The following is a 21,951-nucleotide window of genomic DNA, read 5'->3' on the forward strand; positions in this document are numbered from 1 at the left end:
AATAAATGTTAGGAGCTGAAGAGTGACTGCTAATAGACACAGGGTTTCTTTTGGACATGATGAAAACGTTCTAGAATTAGATAGCACTGGTAGTTACACAATGTTGCAAATCTACTAATAACCACTGAATATAATTTAAAGAAATTATTATGGTATGTGAATTGTATCTCAGAGAAGAGGAGAGCTAACATTCAAGTTCAGCTCACTGGAAATGGTCAGCAAATTCCACAGCACGATCCCACCCAGACACCTGGTCCCCCTCACCTGTTCTCCTTTGAGTCCTGGAAACCCAGGCACACCAGTGTCACCTTTTGGTCCTCTAGGGCCCTGGAAGGAATTATTGGAAGGTATTGTGTTGTTTGTTAAAATGCTTTAACCAATCAGAAAAACTTCCCCCCCACCAAAGTAGAAAAATAGAGCATGCCATTCCCCAGGAAGGTAGAAGTCATGATTAGCTATGAGATTTTCTGAGATTTTTTAAGAGGTCCAGAAATTGTGGTCTAGAGAAAGTGACCCTGAGTGGCAGGAGGCCCAGAGGTCCCGGGCTTCTCTGAATGTTGGTTTCTTCCAGCAAGGAAGCTGCTTCCACTTACCTCCTGCCCCCCTGGGCCATCCTGCTGCCCACTCACCCCAACACTCACCCTCCATGACTCCCACCCTTTTGCTCCCCACTACCTATGAGATGGGGCCCAGCACCATAGCCTGACTCCCAAGCCCATCCTCCCTGCACCCCCACCCCACTGCTTCTGTACCCATGCTCATGCCACCCCTGCAGGGATGGCATCACCCCTCTGCAGAACCAAATTCCACATGCCCCAGCCAGAGGTGACCTCTTCTCAAGTCCCCCAGATACTGGATGTGTGTCACGGTGACTCACGACAGCCTCTCCAAAATGCATTTCAACACTTGACTGTTAACTTTTCACAAGCCCAATATATAAATATGTCCAGTGAAGCTTCCCTTGGCAGCCTGAATCCTGCCTATCTGGTCCCCTCCTTGTGCCCTACAGTGGTAAACAGGCTCTTTTGAGGAGCCTGGGGCTCCCTCAGAATACACAGCCACTCTTGAGAGGAGGGTGTGTTCTGGAACATGCTTTGGCTTTTGGAGCAGTCAAGCTGGGGTGGAGCCGAGGTCTGGACTCTTCTGCTAACCGAGGTGTTATACCGTGGTCGGCACTCCCGACTGTTTTCTCAAGTCTAGTTAACATGCATTGCTAGTGTCACTGTAGTTTATGCTCCGTTAGAAAATGTAAAACTGTTCCCCAAAGTAAAACAGAGATGACCTATAATTCTACTGGGAAGAACAAATTTCTATTACATTTTGATAAATTTCTTTCTTTTGTCCTAGAAGCGGTGTGTGTCACCTGTTAGCATTAGGACTTAAGGTGCAGGGTCTTAAAAGAAATTGTTCATATCCTGCCCTGGGGCCAGGCTTCAGCACACATTTAAACTTTTAGACACAAATAATCACTTTTGATGTAGAAATGGATCTTCCTCTTCCATGGTATAAGCCCCATAATGGCACTTATGGACTGTTAACTGTTGGGATCCTTTCCCAAGGTTCTCCTTCCCCCACTTTCCACCACTACATCCTGTCCCTTCAGGGACTTCATCTACTTGAACTTTTTCTACCTAAAGCATCTACTCACATTAATGGCGAGCCAGGCTTTGGTTGGTTCTGGGGTAAGAAGACGTGAGTAGGACCTAACCCTCCCCAAGGTTTTTGCAAAACAGCCAAGAACAAACAAAACAGACAAGGGGACAAATAACCGTTATTTAAGGCAGAAAAGAATCATAAGAGTGGTGACAATAAAGCCCCATGAGACTCAAAGAAGGGGACCCTTCGAGGTGAGAACAAGGACACAAAAATTAATGAAAGAGATGGTGCTGGAGCTTGGTCATGTAGAGATGGAGGAAAATGTCATTCCAGGTGGAAGAAACAGAATGAGCACAGCCCTGAGCACAGATGAAACTTACTGGAAATCCGGGCAGCCCAGGCAAACCATCCGGTCCCTGTAAAACACCAAAGACAAAGCATTTCCAAAACCAGCAGGAACACGCTGCTCCAGCACCTTCCCAGGGCCTAAGCTGTCCCCCAGGGAGGGCTTGGTGGTCTGACTGCCCCATTTTGCAGAAGATGCTGAGCCTGGGAGGGAAGAAACCCTGCAGCAACACAGCTAGTTTGCATTAGAGGCAGAAGCTGCACTCGGGCACCCAGAGCCCCACTCTGCAGCTTCCTCCTCGGTGAGGTCCCTCAGCACTTGAAATCCTTAGGGGTGATGATGACGGCATGGGGACCTCCACAAGTAAACTCTGAGGAGTGGGTCAGGAGGCAGCCTGGGGGACTGGGAGGATGTGGGTTCATGCTGGTGGGGATTGCTCTCTTCCCTTGGCAGGAATGAGAATTATAACAGCCAATTAAAGGACCTGAGACACCAAGAGTTGGTGCTGTCCTATGATGGTGGCCAGGGCCCCTCTTCCTTTTCCTGCCAACCTCATATATATATGGATGCAGTTCAGAAGATTCAGACAACCCACAGACCAACATCACTCCACAGGAGAAGCCGGTGGCAGACAACTTCTCAGATAACTGCAGAAATCTTTGGGCAACTAGTGGATTTTACACTTCCACAAAAGCACACAAGATGACTTATTTTCTCCAGGGCATGGATGGACAGCCCAAGCAGCCCTGGGCCCTGTACAGCTGTAGAGGTTAAGCCTTGGTTTCCATGGTGACTCGTAGTGCCAAAGTGCACAAAGCAGCTTCACTTCCCTCACCTCCTATAAGCCATCCCCAAATGGCAAAGTGCTATCAGAGAAGAGGATCTGGGGCTCAGAGTGGGGTGTGGTGGAGCTAGGGCTGGAATCCCAAGGCTCCTAAGCAAGAGCTTTCCTCCTTCCCAGCTGCCAGATGCAATGGGGATTTATTGTACAGGTGGGAAGAGGGAGCTTCCTTCCTCTTAGGTCCTGCTGTGCTATGGGCCAACCCTGTGGACTTGCAGAAGTAGTGTCACTTCCTTGTGCATTAATTTCCTCATCTCTAAAAGGGGACTAGAAAGACTGAAGCAAATCATATTCCCTCCTTGTGCTCCAGGTTCCCATTAACACAGCTATGCGTCCCTCTAGGCTCTTCCTGGAAATTGGACGCTGCAGATAACAGCACGCCCAGAACACGGCACAGGTGGCAATCTGTCTGTTACTAGGATCCCTTGACTTCTATGACACATATTTCTGATGCCTAGGAGTAGAAACTTCTGCTGAAGTGGACACAACTCTCTGCATGATCAAATTAATATGAAAGCAACTTTTCCAACATGCAAAGTTATCTCTCCATTCTACCCTGATATACTCTAGCTCGATGCTTCAGGAGCTGAAAGGATCCCAAACCAACATGACATTGTTTCAACAGGGCCCTTGGGTAGGGACTTCATTCTAGAGCAGCTGCGGATACAAACCGGAGGCCCCATGAGCTCAGGAATGTCCGATAAATTCATGGATCCATGGGTGATATTGATCAAAGACTGAAAAGAGAGATATCATAGCATGAGGACAAAAGATGGCATGTGTTCTGTCTTGCTTCTGACTGTGAGGCTTTTATTGAAGTCACCCAGCAAGGCACATATTGATAACACCCCAAGCCCCCTGCCAATCACACCGATCCCTCCTGCTTCCTACCACACCACCCTGAGCCGTCTTGTCACTTTTCTTTTTTAATTAACTTTAAAATGGCACAACACGTGAATGCCTCCTCTCTTTTAAACATTTTAAATATGTACATAGATATGTATATGTTAATACGTATGTCTATATCCCCATAGGAAGCATCTAATGTTGGGGGGTGGGCGTGTGCATGTTTGCTCATGTGGTTATTTTACATAAATGGCAGCAGGCTTTATCCCTGAATTTGCTTTTTCCACTCAACCATATTGTGCAGAGATGTTTCCATGTGGAAATTCTGTAGTATGCCTATTTTTAGTTTCGACAGATTGCCAAAGAACCGTTCAAAGAGGCCGTACAATTTACACTTCCACAGAAGCACACAAGATGACTTATTTTCCCACATCCTTACCCACACTCGATTTTTTCAGTCATATATATTTTTTTAACTCCAGCGATCCTTTTCCCAGTTATTTGGGACTTTCTGTCTTTCTACTGTCCACCAGCTTGATGTTATTTCTCCCAGAAGGGTCACTGTCTTGCATGAATGGGAGGGTCTGCTATTAAGGGGGTCATGATCTGATCCCAGCCACATTCCAGCTTCCTCTCCAGATTCCCATGGCTCTCCAACCACCCCCACGCCTGCCACCCCTGTCCATCAGCTCCCTGAGTCTTAGGCAAATCACACAGTGCTACTCTCTGCTTTGGCTCAGGGTATTGTTGCCACTTCAACTCTGCAAGTTCTGCCCTCTGTGTCTACTTGGTAAAATCCCTCTCCGTTTTCTAGGCCCTACCCAAAGACACTTCCTCCAGAAAGTCTTCCTTGACTTCTCATATCCCAAACCAACTTTCCTCCCTTGTTCCCCCACTTAGATTCCTTGGCCTCTGAGTTACAGCCATTGTCCTGACTGCACTGGGGGCCCTGCATCTTTACATTCACATGACCAGCATGGGACTGACTGTGGAGTGTAAGTCCAAATACCTATGCCAGTGGGTTGATGATAGGAATAGAAAATTAGATGACATCCAAGGTTTCATTCAGCTGATGCTGATGGAGCCTTCCCCATGTGCCATGAGCCTCCCCCATGTGGGGCTCAAAGAAGAAAAAAATAACCCCAGGGGGAAAGTGGAGGAGACAGACCTGTTACCAGGTCCTTGCTGTGCAGTGGGAATTTTACTGATGAACTAAAAAACCACATGTCACAGATTTTGGGGGGTCAGAAGGGAGGGGGATACTTCCTCCACCAGCATGGAGATCTTTCCATGTGGAATTTTGCAATATGGATATTTTTGGTTTTAACAGACAGCCAAAGAGCTTTCCAGTGGGGTCATCTAAACACGTTTCCTTGACATGAAGGGGGCTCATCTGATGTCATCCTTGGCCTCTCTTGATCCCTTTACTCCCATCCTGGAAGGTACAGGGACCTTTCTGATGACAGTTTGGGATACCTATAGGGACATGCTCAGCAGAGCACCACACTTCTTTCTTTTGGGTCTTCCTGCTTCTAAGAAGCACGTCCACTGACTGGCAGGCAAGTCTGTGGACTCTAGGGTTAGTGAGCAAGAACACTCGGCCCACACAAATGGACCACAGCCTTCCATGTGACCTGTATCAGCAATGAAGTTCAGAACCTGGCTGGAGAGGACAGGAACTGCTTAGCTGGGGCTTCCTCAAGACCCTGATACCTCTCATGCTCCTAGGCTGCCTTTTGAGTTGACCACAAATGCTACCAACCAGAGGGAAGTTTCGGGGGGCGGGGCGTGTGAGGGGGGTAGCATTAGAGCAGGCCCAGTCAGATGAGGAAGCTGGCAGGTGAAGGCTCCCACACCAGGTGCTGGCTCCGTGCCCTGCATACCCAGCACCCCAAGACCCTGCAGTGGTAGACCACCCTGCTCTCTCCTTTGACAAAGGGAGAAAATACACAGCCAAGCTCTGCCCTGGATGATACTCACACTCGACAGGATCTCAATGCGCCCAGGTGGTCCCCGGGGCCCAGGGGGTCCCACAGTGCTGGCTCCATCCATCCCTCTTTCACCCTGGTTACAGTGGAGAGAAGTGGGGGGATAATTCATTGTGCATGGATAATGCTTCTAGAACCAGGCTGGAAAGTCCTTCCACCACAGATCTGTGACCTTACCTTGGGTCCCTGGTCTCCTTTTTCTCCTTTGGGACCCTGAGAAAATAAACAGGCAGATAAATGAACATTTTTTGGTTTTCTTTTTTTTAAACATTTATTTTTTAGCTGTAGATGGACACAACACCTTTCTTTTATTTGTTTTTATGTGGTGCTGAGGATTGAACCCAGGGCCTTGCACGTGCCAGGCGAGCGCTCTACCGCTGAGCCACCACCCCAGCCCCATTCTTTGGTTTTCTTGGATTCGCTTTGCCTGCTCCCCTGTCCTCACTCTTGCTGTCTACCCTCAGCTCTCCCACTGGTTTCACTCCAGGCAATGGGAACAAGGGATGAGGGACAGATGCCCCTTCCAGAGCGAGAAAAAAAATTCCTCAGAGAAGAAGACTCAGAGGCCTGCTCTCGGCACCAGTTGAGTGTCCCTTCGACTCCAGTCTTAGAGCCCCCTGCATCTGGGGGAGGGGGGAAGTCTGCATGTTCAGCTACAGGAAGGGCCATGCTGTTCCCTCCTGGGTGCTCAGTTCAGGGTCCCACGGGACAAAGCTAATGAAATCCAGGGGAGAGCATCCCAGTGGACATGGACAGTGCCTCCCAGGGATGGACAGAGCAGAGAGGCTGCCTATCAGGAGGGCAGGGTTTTGAAATGGGCCAAACTGTGAAGCTTCCGTAGGGTAGCGGGAGGGAGGCAGGGGGTTGGGGAGAGATGAAGAGACAAAGACAATTTTCAAATTTTCACAAATGATAGTTGGTGCAAAACTGCTTCTCCCTGGAGAAACTGTTTGCACCTTCCAAGATGCAAAGCCTCCCCACTGCACAGGTGGGGGCTGAAGGCACAGGGCAGGTGAATTATCGAGCCTCCACACTCCAGTGCCACAGCAAGACTGTCCTCATAAGAAGGTTTCAAAAGTCAACCTACACTTGAAGCAGTTGGCCCGGAGATTCTGGGTTCACTCAACAGCCTGATACTTCCTGAGCCTTCGGTATCCTAGGGAAGGAGGAAGAATGAGATTTTCAGATCTGATTCTGGAGCACCCTCTTATGCCAGTGTGGTTTGGGGTGCTGGTAACTCAGAGGCAAACTGGACTAGCATTCAGGGGGCTGGTCCTTCCAGTGGGCCCTAATGCACATGATTCTTTAACCACAGAAAGGGGGGAAAAGTACCTCAAATCCAAGTTCTGTTGTACATCCAGGCCCTGGGGGTCCAGGAGGGCCAGGAGGCCCTGGAGGTCCCCTGACTCCAGGGGTGCCCACTTGTCCATTTTTCCCAGGTGGTCCTGGTAAGCCTCTGCTGCCGGGGTCACCCTGTAAGGAAGAGGACAGGCTGATGACAGGCCCTCGGATTCCCTCATGGAAGGACTTAAACATCTGAGTCAGAAAACCACCCTCTGAAGTCAACTAGGCAGATGTGTTCTCTGATCTGTGCTCAATAGCACAGGAACAGCTCTCTTGCTAATTGACATTTCACTTGGAGAGAAGCGGATGGGCCCGCAGGAATGAGTTTGTAAGGAGTGTGTGGGGGGGGAGGAAACAGCTCCCCACCAGCAGGTATCAGCTCCCCACCAGCCCTCCCTGAGCAGCTCCTTGAGGTGTGCTTTTCTGTGCTTCGTGACATTTCTGCATTGGATGCTCCAGCCCAAACCCCAACAATAGCAAACCCCAGGAAAGGGGAAGTGGGAAGAGACACTTGCTTTCTCTTACCTTCTCACCAACAGAGCCGTTAGGCCCTCTTGCACCCTGAAAAACACAAACGTCCATGAGCATATATTTCATTAGGTATGTTCAGAAGAAAGGGCAGAATTGTGTCCCCATCAGTAACAGGACACTGCAAGGGGACCCCTTCTGTCTTGGTTTGGCTGGTGTTTCTAAGACAAGCATATGGCCTAAGACGGCAGTCTGCTAGGTCAGTCCTGTCCAAAGCTTGTGAACCCCATTCTTCACCCGTTAGCTCATCCCCTGCCTTGAGAATAAACCAGAAGTCAGGAGAGATCACAGAATGGGTCCTTGGCATTCGAGACAGTGTCCTTCCCCACCCCTTCCATGAGAGAGGTAAAGGGGTACTTCCCCTACTCTAAACCAAGGGAGAGCTTCGAGAACTTGACATGCAGCCCCTAGACTTTGAGAGATTTGGGGATGATAACTGACCCTCTCTGAAAATATGAGCAGAGAGTACCCTCCACCAAGAATGATCAAGGGGGAAACATAGGATGCGTTCTCAAACTTCTCGTATAATTAAAAAATTAATTTAAAAGACCACCTGAGGTGGGATGGCTCTGTCCTCCACCTCACAGCCGCACAGCACTTCCACAATGTCCGTGACTTTGCCAGGATGAAGTTAGGAAACCAGGGAGCTAAATAATTTTCAGGTTCTTTGTAGCTGTGACATTTTGGGACTGTCATTGAGGATAAGCCTAAACAAAGTTCTGGGGGTTCATGACAGAGGTGAGGCCATGGTTACGTTCTGCAGAAAGACATGCACACATGGACAACCAACACGGTCTCCCCGTGTTCTTCCCAGGGCAGGAAGAGTGACAGGAGAGTGACCCTCAGTTGCTGCACTCTTTAGGTGCACCTTGGATGCCTCCTTGACCCAGAGGCCAGGGGGGACATCCTGGCTATCTGGAGAGGTGGGAGGAGGAAGGCTGGGGGAAGGAAGAGCTGTAGCTGGGACCTGTCACCTCCCTTTGGCCAGCCCTGCCAGGGAGAAACTGAACATGACCTTCCATCTAGGGTGGAAACATGACTCAAATAATTGAGTTCCTATTTTGCTGCCCAATCTAGAGGCTATGGTTTCTCTGTCTGCTTCTCTTGGGTGCAACCAGCAGGGCCATCGCCTACTGCCTACTACCATCTGATCTTGAGCGGAGTGCAGACATTGTGCATTTTCCCAGCAACAAATCAAACTGCCACCAGGGCTACTGTGAAACGGAGGCTCAAGTGGCTCCATCTCTGAACATCTTACAGCTGTGCTGCCAGTTGACCCGGTTCAAAATCATGTTCACAAGTGAAGAACTGTCTTTTCAATTGCTTTTCCTATTTCTTTCAAGTCAAGAATGCATCTTATAGCAATTTCAAATAAAGTTCTTGAAGACATATTAGCCCCTGCTATCTGCCTCAGAAATGATCTTATTCCGCTTGTACAAGGTGAAGAGATAGCACTTGGATCCATTCTACCGGCTCAAAGATACGAGGACGAACATGAGATGGAAGGGGATAGAAGAATCCACTTATTGGAATTTTTGTGAACAGGTAGGGTGGAAAGCGGGAGCTTTGACGAAAAGGCTCAGGAAAGACTCCATACTTCCAAAGTGGAGATGGTGGGGGTTTACTTCACTCCTTAGTGAGAGTGTTTTTGTGTGGTGAGGACACACACTGTCCCAGAATTCCAACTAGCAGAGCCGCAAATGTGGTTGGGAGGGATGAAAGGTGGAGAGATCGGCTCGAGAATGGCAACGCTGTAAAACCATCAGATCAGAAAGTCTGTCTCATCGGGATGAACTGGAGGGGGAAAGACACCGCTAGACCTCAGCCTACGGGAACTTCAAAGAACCCAACAGATCCGAGGATCTCTTCCTCTATGATGGTATCTGGGATGCCCTGTGGGCGTCTGCTGGATCTGCTCATGGTGTTTGCAATGCTGACCACTGCACTGTGCGTCCACTGCTGTTGCCTGTGGTCTGTTTGGTTTTATGGAGGCCTGTTATCATCCAGATGATGTGCCAAACACATCTGATGACGAAATAAGATAGAAAGCAGGAAACCAGGCAAACGCTGGGATGTTTCATTTAACATTTAAACTTGTTGTTACAAGCTCTAAACTCATTACCGGATCCTAGGCTCCCTGCTCAGATCCCTCCCTAATTCTTTTCTTTTCATTCTTTTTTTTTTCCCCCCAGTACTGGTGGAGATCAAACCCAGAGCCTTAGAGAAGGTGGTAAAGATTTAATTGCACTTCCCTGACATCTACAGAAAAGACAGAAGCTGATTGTACAATGTGATTTTGGGCCCAGTGAAATTACTCAATGTCAATTCTTGGAGCTCAAGGTTCCTCAGCAATTCTGGGTACCCAAGAATACTTCAGAGCCTTGACTCTTTCCTGCCCAACTTCCTAGTACCTTCTGAGACTGAAGAATAATCTGAATGACAAAGATTCTGAAAGAAGCAAAAATTGACCACCGTGAATCCTAGAAGAGCTGGAGGGAGAATCAGCCATGTACAAAGCAGAGAGGTGGTTTTCAGAGGGCCACGATCTCCAGCAAGTTCTGTGGCACCCTTTCCAGAGCATTCTGCAGCTGAGGAAGCAGGTCACTCCCTCCCACCCCTTCTTGAGCTACAGATCTTAGACTTAGCTCCTCATCTTAATTGGGGGAAAACATGTTAAGAAATACTGTATCATTGAATTATTCAATGACATTCAATTCTATCATAGAACATTTGATACATTCTTTGCCCGTATGTGTGTAATATAAACTTCTGTGACATTTTCCTCATTGGAATATTTAAAAATAGATTCGAATACATTAATATTTCATGAAAAATACCTGGTAGGAGAATTTAGAAAATATTTATAATATACATGAGTTGGCCCTGAATATCTATTTTTTCATTTTAAATATCATTTCATTAAAGTAACATAAAATGATAAGGATTGCTGTAATCTTCACATATCCTGAGTATCATAAATTAAAAATATGAAGCACTTGCCAAATCTGCATGTCACCCTAGCTCAGGGCCATGTTAATCTCTGAATGGCTCTAATTTTTGATATATGTGCTGCTGAATTAAGCATTATTTAATACATTCTTAACAACCATCCACACTTGGATGACAACATCCATATCTGATAACAATGATTGTATATTTTTAAAATTCCCAGCTAAATAAACTGAACCTTATTCTTTGGCGGGGAACTCCACTTTGGGTGACTACCTAGACTGGTCTCTGTGGCCTGCTAATGACACGGTGGCTGAGGAGAGTCTTTCCTACAAGTGGATCCATCCAACTGTGTGATAGGAGCTGGGGCAGGGAGTGAGGTGTGCAAGCTGAAGAGCAGACACTCTGGTGAGAAGCCAAGGATCAAATGTGTCATTGTTTGGTACGTTCCTTAACATCCCTGAGATGGCTCATTTCCTTCAGCCCATTTTTGCTCTTTTACATTCAGTCTGTCTGTGTTCCTTCAGAAAGCATCATAAACACATAGTGCAAAAAATTGGGATGTAGAACAAATTTCAGGAACAAATCAACAAACAAATATGGGATTGATCTCCAACAGTCATCCAACTGTCAATCATCCTGGGCAAGCCTGCCCCTGCCCCTCCTCCAGGGCGCTGTTGAGTCTCCCCATTGCAAAGCTGCCCTCTGTGTCTCTGTGCAGATGTGGGCTGGGTATGGCTAAGTTCCGGACAGAGTGGGGGTCGGGGAGGCTGCTGGGGAAAGACCAGGCAAGATGAGTGTGGGTTGGTGGTGTCTCCTGCAAAATTTCATTTCTTATGAAACAGTTGGTGCATGTAAAATAGTTTGCTAAAGCTCAACAGTTGCTTCTTTTTCTGAGAAATGTGCTTTCCATGAAAATCGGGTTAGCGCTTCAATTAAAATAAACTTACTTGAGAGCTGATGGAAATGGAAAATTTAGTTCACGGACGTTGGTGTCTAGGCCGTTGACATTTCCACGTTCATGAGGGAGGGGGTGCATAGAGGCCCCCACCTCCACCCCAGGAGGGAGGGACCCTCTCTGTTCTTAACCCTAAAAAGCCCCACTGGCCACATCCCTTGTAGAAGCTTCCTTATCTTTATTGCCTCTCTTTGCTGGACATGGCTTATCTCATCAAGCAGGCAGGGAAGTCTGTCTGGCAGGAATCCATTCCCCACACCCCACACTAGCATGCAGCTTCCAGACAGCAGACAGGACAGGCGTATGGACAGAGAAGGAGGGATGGAAGGGAGGCTCAAGACCCAGAATGGCAGATTAAAATGGTGTCTGAAGGAAGTTTCATTCATTCATCAAGTGCTGCATAGTGGTCTGTGCTAATTTTGAAGGGTACAGGGATAGTGCTATGGGCTCCCTGGCAGGGTGGGCATGGGGGCCCAACAAGGAAGCTGACATCTTTATTGTCATTGGTCAAGAAGGGTCCCTGCAGCATAGATATTGTGGGGAAGGAGGGATGTGTCTGCTCATAAACAGGCCGGGAGAGCTTCCCAAAGGATATTCGGTGCCGCTCCCCTGTCCAGTTTCACTACCTGCAGTTTCAGTTATCCAGTCAACCACAGTCTGAAGACAGTAATTGGAAAATTCCAGAAATGAACAATTCACAAGTTTGAAATCGCACCCTGTTCTGAGCAGCATGATGAAATCCTGCACTGTCCAGCTCCACCCTGCCCAGAACTTGAGTCACCCCCTTGTCCAGCACATCCACACTGAATACGAGACCCACCGTTAGTTGCTTAGTCGCCATCTTGGTTATCAGATCCACTGCCACGGTGTCTCAGGGCTTGTGTTCAAGTAACCCTTGTTTTACTTAATAAACGCAAAGTGTTAAGAGTAGGGATACTAGCAATTTTATTATAATATTTGGTTTTTCTATTACTATTTATTGTTGTTAATTTCTTACTGTGCCTAATTTATGAACTAAACTTTATCATAGATATGCAGGAAAACCACAGTAAGTACAGGGTTTAGTACTATCCATAGTTTCAGGAATCTACGGGGGTCTCAGAACGTATCTCCTTAAGATAACGGCAGACTATTGTATCCGAACTGGACCTTGGAGGATGAGAAAGAACTTTCCTAGAAACAGTAAGGAGAAGGTCAATATATACTACTTCTTGCCAGAAGCCATGTGAGGGGGGTTGCGGGTGATGACCTAGAGGGGCAGCTGGTGTAGATGGGGAAGGGTATCAGGACTTTGCCCTGCAGAAGAGAGCCACTGATTTCTCTCAGTTAATGGGGAAGTCACTGATGAGGGCCCACTAGGGGGAGGTGGATAGGGCACTGGGTGGAGGATGGACTGTGGCTGCAGAGAATGGGGCACCCATGTGGAGCCCAATGGCCCAGCATGGGTGAGAAGAGAAGAATGTCTGATCAGGGTGCAGAGAAAGGTTGGTCTTGGCAACTGACCTTTGGTGGCAGGGAAGGGAGGGAAAGGAGGGCTGGAGAAGACTCTATGTCTGAGTCCAGGTCCCTGGGTAGATGGTGACATCGTTCACCGAAACTGGGGCAGGGGAGATGCTGAGTTGGGCACAGTGAGTCCCAAGATGAGGACATAAAGCAGAAGCGACCAGCAGGCAATTTCAGAGAATCAGTCACAGAAGAGGCAAGGTCAGAATTCGGGGTCGGAGAGTGTGGCTCTGGTGGCTCCTGGTGTTAGAATGTACCCCTCCCTTCCCCTTACCTTCTCCCCTTTCATCCCAGGAACACCAGAGGCTCCATCAGGTCCAGGCCGTCCCTCAGGACCCTGCAGAACATCAATGACAATCAGTCACCTTCCTGGGAAGGAGGGCAGGGTGGGGAGGTGGGTGAGGCCAGTGGGTCCAGGTCCTTATGCCAGGGTCACGGCAAGAGTGCCAGTCCTGGTCCCAGCTGGGCTGATGCTGGCTGTGCCACCTGGACCAGCATCCTTCACTCTCTGGGTCACTCTCAGATTTCTTCCTCTGCAGGGGTGTCAGGAGCAGGACTGGACCTGGACGTTCTCCAGGGCACCCACCCAGGCCCAGCTCTGGGGTCCTGTGGTTTTAAGATCTCACAGCTGTCTGTCCTCCTACACTGGCCATGACAGAGCAGGAAAATGGTCCATAAGATGATATTCCTGGGGCTACTTCCCTGGAGTCTCAGCAATGGCTTGGATGTGGAGGATTTTGCTTGCAAACCTTAGCTGGCGGCTCTCTCCCCAGTCACAGACAATGTGACATCTGCAATCTGTCAACCCTTCCCTGGTGAAGGGAAGCCCCATGGCCACAGAAACAGGGACAGAACTTCAGACACTCACGGGGGGCCCGGGTTCACCAGCAGCTCCATCCTTTCCAGGGGAGCCAGGGGGTCCATTAAAAACATCAGTTCCTGGTTTTCCTGGAATCCCCGGCAAGCCCGGTGGACCTGGGGGACCTGGAGGACCCTAGAAAACAAGAAATTTTGTTAGAAATGGTGAAGGGAGGGTAAATATGAACTGAGCATATATGTTCACACATTCCCTTCATTCCTAAGAATGACCCTACATGGAGGGCTTGGTGACCCTACATGGGGGGCTTGGTGTCCCCACAGCAGATGGGGACAGCCAGGTCAGTGAGACCAGGAGACTCACACACACAACTAATCTGTAGAAGAATCGGGATTTGAATCTAGGGCTTTCCAAGCTCACTGAATCTCATTTTCTCCCAAGTGCTTCATACAGTAGAGATCTAATTAGCTGGAGCGCCCAGAGGAGCTCTGGTTAATTGAGTGTTCTTATTAACCAGGAGGTCTACACTGCCTGCTACTTGAAACTCCTGAAGTGGACCTCTTAGCCTCTTACAGGTTGGCTGGTCCCACCACCTGGCAGGCCCCTGGAAGATCCGTTCGACTCCCACTCGACTCATCCACTAAGTCCAGAGCTCTTCAGCCCTGGTCACGTGGTCCTGAGGAGTGGGCAGAGGTCCAGCCGAGTGCAGCTTCTAACTGGGAGTCCATGCCCAGGGCTCAGGGGAAGGACTGGGGATGAGGTTGGGGCTGGGGAGGAGGCAACAGCTGCAGCTGGAGAAGGGAGGCGCTCCCCTGGGGGCCATTTAAGAGAGACTGGTGGAGCCCAGCCTTGGGCAGGGGCCAGGGAGCACAGGCGCCAAGGAGGGAGAAAGGGCTGTCTGGAGAGCTAAAGGCAGGGGTGGGGGTGCCAAAGGGCAGGGAAGACTTCAAGAAAGGTCTGGAAGTCAAGGTGTGAAATGCCATCCAGACAGGGAGGAGGCCAGAGGATCTGTTTCTTAAGCAGAGTGAGATGAGGGCAGGGGGATCAAAAGCCAATGGTGGAGGTGAAGGTCAGTGTGCAAACTTGCTGGGAGCAGCCTGCTGCAGAGGGCAGCCAGGGAAAGGAGGGGAGGGGGGTGAATAGCAGGTTCTGAATATGAACTCAGGTCCAGACTTACTTCAAACCATACGAACCTGATCAAAGTGGAAAATGTCAAACACGTAGGAGAGGAAAAGAGTAAGGAGCCCCATGGACTCTGCCAACAGCGCTCAGCTTGGCCAGCCAGGTCCCTACTGCCCGCCCCTGTGCTCCTCCCTCCTGGTCCCAGGCACCAGACCGTGTCCCTTCACACTTACTCTTAACAGCTCCTCACTGCCCATGAGGTCCCCGGAGCCAGAACCGCCATCCAGGCCCCAGCCTAGGCCGGAGCCCTCAGCCTCCACTCCCACCTGAAGAGAGAAGAAATCCCCACAGCTTGGATTCAACAGTCTCCATGGACGCCTCACCTCTGAGAGCTTCCTCAGATTCTGCAGCTGTAGAACACCTGACGCCAACTTCCCCTTTCCTTGGCTGCTCCCTCCTGCTTCCATCCTCCTTGCGGCCCCCACCCCCACTCACAGGGGCCCCTTTCTCAGCCTCCCTCCCCGCCGTTCAGCCCTCACTCATCTTTTCCAGGCCTCATTCTGCAGGGGCCTCCTCCATGAAGCCCCCACTCCCCCATTCTCAGCAGAATTTACCTCTCCCTCCTCTCTTCCCTCCGGTCTCTGCCAAAGTCTCGATTTGGTGCCTGGACCCCCTGACCTAAAGTCAGTCGCTCACGTGTCTGTTGACCCCTCCAGACAAGGGGCCCTTCCAGGGCAGGACCAACCCTGAGACTCCCTGTGTGTCCAGAGACCAGCACAAGACCTGGCTCCGTGACGTCACCAAAGGCCTCCAAAGAGGCCAAGGGAACTTTCAAACTACTTCCTGGGCCCTAGTTCCTGAAGGCAAGAGCCAAGGGAGGCTTCCCTCAGTCATTAAATGGGTGTGTACCAAGTCTGGGAGGCTCCAAGGAGGAGCCAGTTTGGGGTTAGAGCTGGGTGCAGGAAAGCCATGGTGGAGGGTGGGAGGAGGAACTGGTGATGGAGGTGGGAGACCTGTTGGGAGGCTGTGGGCCTCAACCGGGGGGAGGAAGAAGTAGCACATAGATGCTCAGGGGACTTGAGGACAGCCTTGGTAGGCAGTGGGAAGAAGAGGACCCCTTGAGGATGTTTCCTGGTTTCTCTTTTGGTGACCAGATAAATAGGACACCATTCCCGAGATGGGGAACCCAGCGGGAAGAACAGGACTGGGGCAGGTGTGAGGAGTCCAGTTTGGGATGTGCTAAGTTGAGGGACCTCTGACCATTCAGGGCATGGGACATAAACCAGATATAAATGAATTCTGACGCTAAGGAAAGGGGAAGTTGAGCACACACTGACGCTGAGCACACTGCAGGCTTCTGCTAGAGGCAGAGAGCCCTGAGGCCCGACTGGAAGCTACTCTGGGGGCTGACTGGGAGACTCTCCAGCCTGTGGCAGTCCCTGCGCACCGTGTGTGACAAGCTAGATGGGGAATCTCACGGTGGGTTCAGCAGCCCCAGAGGGGAAGACCCTCCCAGGCACCATCCAAAAGAGAACAAATGGTCAGCAAGGTGCCCCTCCAACTGACCCCTTTGGATAGAAAACTGTGCTTGGTGTCAAGTTCTGATTACACAGAAGTGAAGATAGGCATCGATCTTCCCATGAGGACACCCTGACCCTCAGAGGTCAGGATCCCTGTGTTCCTGTGCCATGGTGGTGGGAGGAAAGGCCTTGGGGGAAGAGCTGAGCGACGTGGACATGCCTGTGTGCCTGCCCTGGTCACCAGGATGGCCCAGTCCTGGTCTGGGCACCACCAGAGCCCCAGCATCCAGCCAACCCAGCCTCCCCCATTCCCCCCCACACCTGTCCTGCCCACCTGCTGCTCCCAGCAGCCCCTGCCACCATCAGGGGTCTTTATTGTTCACAGGCTGCTTCCCTGGGCCCCTGGCCTCCTAGGGGACAGGCACAGTGCCAGAATCATCCCCAGGTCCCAGCTCCCCACACAGGGCTGGTGCTTAGGGAATACCTTTAGAATGACCGAAGCACCCATTTGGAAAGGAGGAGAAAAGAAAAGGAGAGAGTTGCAGCCCAGGACACATCAGCTGCCAAAAAGCACCCAGAGAAGCGGCTGCCCTGCCAAATAAGGCACCAGAATGGCCGAGACCAGAAGAGGAGGGGTGGGAACACTGACAGGGAAAACCCCAAATATCAGTGCCGTGACACACCCCTCAGAGCCACCAGAGCCCTGCTGTCCTCTGAATCCACAGAGCCTCCCTTCCCCCACCTCAATGTGAAGATCTAGGGTTCAGGGCTAGGGCACCATCTGCCTGGGGACCACCTCCATGCAGCCCAAGGGAGCTGAGCAGGGGCAGAAGGCCAGGGCCACGTGGAGATGGGAAGGGCCCCCAGAGGCAGCTGGATTACCGCCCATGGCCAGGCAGGCTCCCTGAGCAGGCCTCCTTGGGACCACAGGCCAGGGCCACTGTGCTGCAGCCCCTCGGAAAGACTTTCCCACCAGTAGCCATCTCAGTAGGAGGAACCTGTTATCTTTCTGTGGTGACCAACATAAGATAGCATTTCCATAAACATCAGCCACTTTATCTGGGCTAGGGTAAGCACCACGGCCCCCTTTTATAGTTGAAGAACTGATAAAGAACTACACTGAGATCCTGCAGCCCCTGAGATAAGCCCAGGACCATGATCCTTGGGGCTCTTATTTGCTCATCACCCTCCCAGGAGGAAAACCAGGGGCAGAGCTTAGACACAGAACACCTGAATGGGAAGGATCCTTCCAGAACAGATAGGGAAATGGAGGCTCATGGAGGTTGAGGACTTGGACAAGGTCACTAGCTGGTAAGAAGAAACTGGCCAGAACTTTCCCCTGCCATCTTCATGATCCCCACACCCTTGATCAGAGCCTGTGAGTGCTCCAGAGCCGCCCAGCACAAACCTGCTCTCCTTTGGGCCCGGCCTGTCCTTCCACTCCCACATGTATCCGTTCAGCCTGAAACAAGAAAATTCGGTTAAAACTTGGTCACAATAGGGACTGGGGATATAGCTAGGGGTAGAGCACTTGCCTAGCATGTGTGAGGCCCTGAGAAACCACCAAAAAAACAAAGAAAAGACAGAAACAGACAAAAAACCCAAAAGCATGGTCATAATATCTTTGGGACATACAGCTGCTGAGCTGATGATACTCCTGGGCCTGAGCCAGGGGCCAGGGCTGGGCTAGCGTGAGGGAGCCCATGGAGAGGCCACGGGCAGATCACAGCTCTCAGTTCCTATTGACAAGTGACTTCCAGGAAGACATTTGGAGTCATCCAGAGGTGATTGTCAGTCCCATGTTTTGCTAGTGTTCCACAACACAGATTTTCAAATACATTAGTTCATTTTAAAGGCAATGTTCTCCCAGTGTTCTAGAAAAGATTCTAATACCTAATCAGTCCTTAGAAACAGAATGACTTGATTTCAACCACTGTGGCTCATGTCTCCAGATGGTGACTGTGGACAGTGCAAAAAAATCAAGGCAGAGAGTCCGGAGACTGAGGCTGTCACCTCTACTTGACCCCTGGGAAATGTGTGACCTTGAGCAAAGCCCCTATCTTCTCTGGGCCTCATCTGCAAAATAATCCTCTACAGCTGATTTATCGAGTGTATACTCTGTGCTAGGCAAAGTTTTCCACATATTCACTCTTTTAACCCTCGTGACAAATCAAGAGGTTAGGTACTTCGATTATGACCCTGTGTGGTGCAAAGACAGGAAGAGGTGAAGAAACGGGCTGCACACATGTGGCAGACCTGGGCTGGCATGCTGCCTCTCACCCACTAAGCTACACTGCTTTAGTGACTCCGAGTCTCAAAATCATCCTAAAAATGTTCTTGAGGGGGTGTCCTGCCGACCATCCTGATTGTGCCTTTTTTTTTTTAATCTTTATTTTTATGTTGTGCCAAGGATTGAACCCAGTGCCTCACACATTGAGGCAAGCGCTCTACCACTGAGCCCCAGCCCCAGACCCCCTATTGTGCTTTTTAACTATCTGCTCAGAACCACTTCAATTTCCCGCAGGCCCCTAACACAGGCATGCAGTGGTGATCTGTCCTCATCGGCTGTGCGCTGGGATGACTTGCTGTGTGTTCATTTGTTTCTCCCTTTCTCTCCTCTCTCTCTCTCCCAGCTCCATTCCCTGCTTCTTAGAGCTTCCCCAAAAAACTGATTGTAAAAATCATAAGCCCCTATGGTGGAAAATTCCAAAACGTATCAAGGACCTAACAACCTCCCACAACTCTACCCCTTCAAGGCACAAACTGAATATTTAGGGAGAGTTTTTCCTTCCAGGGTTCCTTTTTTTTTAATGTTAATATTGTTTTAAATTTTTAAAAATATTTTTTGTTCTGTTTAGTTGTACATGACAGTAGATTGTATTTGGACATATACATAAATGGAGTACAACTTCCCATTCTTGTGGTTGTACATGATGAGGAGTTACACTGGTTGTGTATCCATATATGAACACAGGAAAGTTGTATCTGATTCATTCTACTGGCTTTCCCATTCCCATCCCCCCTCCATTCCCCTGACTCTGCCCTGTCCTGTTTGGTGATCCTCCCCTCCTCCCTCTTCTACTCCCACCTATTATGAGTTAGCATCTGCATATCAGAGAGAACATTTAGCCTTTGGTTTTTTGGGATTGGCTTATTTCCCTTAACATAGTAATCTCTAGCTTTACCCATTTACCAGCAAATACCATAATTTCATTCTTCGTTATGGCTGATGTAATATTCTGTTTTATATATATATATATATATCACATTTTCTTTATCCATTCATCTGTTGAAGGGCACCTAAGTTGGTTCCATAGCTTGGATATTGTGAATTGAGCTGTTATAAACATTGATGTGGCTGCATCACTATAATATGCTGATTTTAAGTCCTTTGGGTATATGCCAAGGAGTGGGATAAGTGAGTCAAATGGTGGTTCCATTCCAAGTTTTCTAGTCTTGCAGGGTTTACATGTGAATATTTTTAAATCATTAAGGCCACACAATATACCCAAGTTTATAACCAGCTTCTTTCACTTCACATGTTTCCCCATTATTAAATATTAATAAGAGTAATAACTAATAACTGTGTAATGTTCCATTATTTGAATATAGTTTAATTCCATCTCCTGTTGTTGGCTAATTAAATCATGCCCCATTTTTCTCTACCACAAACAAAACTGAGATCAACACCCTTGTGAACAAAGCCTCTTCACATATCAGACTATCTCCATTAGAATGGATTCCTGAGACAGAAGTTTCTGGTTGTGGTTTCACGGTGGTTAGTTTACAGTTGTTAATATGCAGTTTCATGGTCATTAACAGACGTGGACAAGGTTTCCCAGAAGCAGTAAATCCTCAACACTGCCAACAGCGTGGCCGGCCTTTCCAGGCCACTTTCCCAAAGTAGAAAACACAAGGATTTAGGACAACTAACCCAGTTTCTTCAAGAAATCAGCAGCAAAAAGAATCTAAGAGACAATCAGAGAATAAAAGACTCCTGGGACACTTGTTAACCCCATGTGATGGTTAGCCCTTGAGAAAAAAAGGCATTTAAAAAAATAACCAGGGTGTTAGTTAATATGAAGGGATCACTGTTGACTGGTTAATAGATGACGACACTGTGGGTTTTGACAATACAAAACAGAAAGGTCCAGATCAATCTCTTAGCAATGTGCACGAATTATTTACAAGTTAAATGATATGATGCTTGGGATTTTAAACAAATACTCCAGCCCTCCCCTCCCCTGCAAAAAGATGGTGGTAGTGGGTAGAACAGATGAGGCAAGATCGGCAACGGTCAGTGCTCCAGCTGAAGGATGGCCACGTGGGGGTTAATTAGACCATTCTAAGCCCCTTTGTGAATTTTTTAGATTTCCAAAAATAAAAAACATCGTAGCCCAACTTGCTCCCAGGATTGGTCGCCTGAGATCATCCCCTGGGGTCCCGGGCCCAGACTCTGTGGTGCTAGAGGCTGCCTGGGTGTGCATGGGGCACGGCTGGGTTAAGCCTGGGGTGGCTTCTCCCCTTCTTCCCTTATTAGTGATGACGAGGAGGCCTGGGCCTCTAGGAGTCAAGGGCATCCCTCAGGGTGGAACCTCGCCTTCTGGCTTCCCACTGAGGGTCTCATGGATGAGAACACAGGGGGCTGAAGCTCAAGAGCAGGGACTGTGCGGGCAGCAGGCTGGGGGCCACGCCAGCACTTCCCCTCGAGGCCGCCAAAGAGGCAGGTGTCTTTACCTCCCAGGAGCCTCCTCCTTCATGTAGAATGGAGACTGCTCACCTGACACCAAGACTGTGGGGTAAATAGGACCAGGGAATGCTGGCACAGGGTGCTCCATCCGTCCCTTCAGACAGCTCGGTTCCTGCCCCCTGACTGTGAATTCCTCAGGGACAGGAAGAAGGTCACATTCTTCTCTGTCTCCGAGTATCTGGACTGAGGGCCCTGAGATGCCATGTGTCCAGGCTGAGTCAATGACTACAGGAGGGACACTGTAACTACAGGGCTGGGAAGCTACGTAGTGAGCACCAGGCCACCGGAAGAGACCCTTGGCCACAGGGGATTCTAAACTTCCAGCGGCCTCTCTTGACCTTCTTTCTGCAGCCCCTCAGCTTCTGGGTCAGCCGTGGCTGAACCTTAAGTCAAGGGTCACTTAGGGAACTGAGGTGCCTAAGCTGGTCACCAACCTGGGAGGGGGGTCCTCTAAAAATATATTCACTTTTGAACAGTAATTTCACTCCCTGCTCCCCATGCCCTCCAAATGAGGCCCAGCTGTGGGCTTCCTATTTCTAAAAGATGAAGCTATAGCCCTTGATTGGGGACAACCTCACGTGTGGGTACACAGTGTCCCTCACAGCTACCCTCTTCACAGACGGGAAACAGTGTCAGAGAAATGAAAGTATTGCTTCAGGTCACACAGGATCCTAGAAACTTGTGCTGGAAGGGAACTCAATTCTGTCCCCTCTACAATCCCCAAGTCACAGAGTCAGTGTGTGTGTGTCTTCCCACAGTGCCTGTTAAAAAGGTCTCACTTCAATTAAAAAGTGCAGCTGGGACCGAGGCTAGGTCCCCTTGATTTTTACTTCCTGCTTTTTC

At 49.4% G+C, this 21,951-nt stretch overlaps 1 protein-coding gene across 1 annotated transcript in view; it reads right to left on the minus strand.

The window, feature by feature from the left end:
- Col15a1 (collagen type XV alpha 1 chain) overlaps positions 1–21,951 on the minus strand; it is a gene marked incomplete at its 5' end in the record, with an annotated part of 107,997 nt that overhangs the window by 31,199 nt on the left and 54,847 nt on the right. Inside the window, 12 exons of the mRNA XM_015492118.1 lie at positions 265–327; positions 1,977–2,012; positions 3,455–3,520; positions 5,610–5,693; positions 5,795–5,830; positions 6,705–6,773; positions 6,950–7,090; positions 7,487–7,522; positions 13,174–13,236; positions 13,768–13,893; positions 15,072–15,164; positions 17,767–17,820. Of these exons, the coding sequence (XP_015347604.1) occupies positions 265–327; positions 1,977–2,012; positions 3,455–3,520; positions 5,610–5,693; positions 5,795–5,830; positions 6,705–6,773; positions 6,950–7,090; positions 7,487–7,522; positions 13,174–13,236; positions 13,768–13,893; positions 15,072–15,164; positions 17,767–17,820 (867 nt within the window). The remainder of the gene's footprint in view (positions 1–264; positions 328–1,976; positions 2,013–3,454; positions 3,521–5,609; positions 5,694–5,794; positions 5,831–6,704; positions 6,774–6,949; positions 7,091–7,486; positions 7,523–13,173; positions 13,237–13,767; positions 13,894–15,071; positions 15,165–17,766; positions 17,821–21,951) is intronic.

The sequence above is a fragment of the Marmota marmota genome, unplaced genomic scaffold (assembly GCF_001458135.2).
Source record: "Marmota marmota marmota unplaced genomic scaffold, marMar, whole genome shotgun sequence".
Lineage (NCBI taxonomy): Eukaryota > Metazoa > Chordata > Mammalia > Rodentia > Sciuridae > Marmota > Marmota marmota.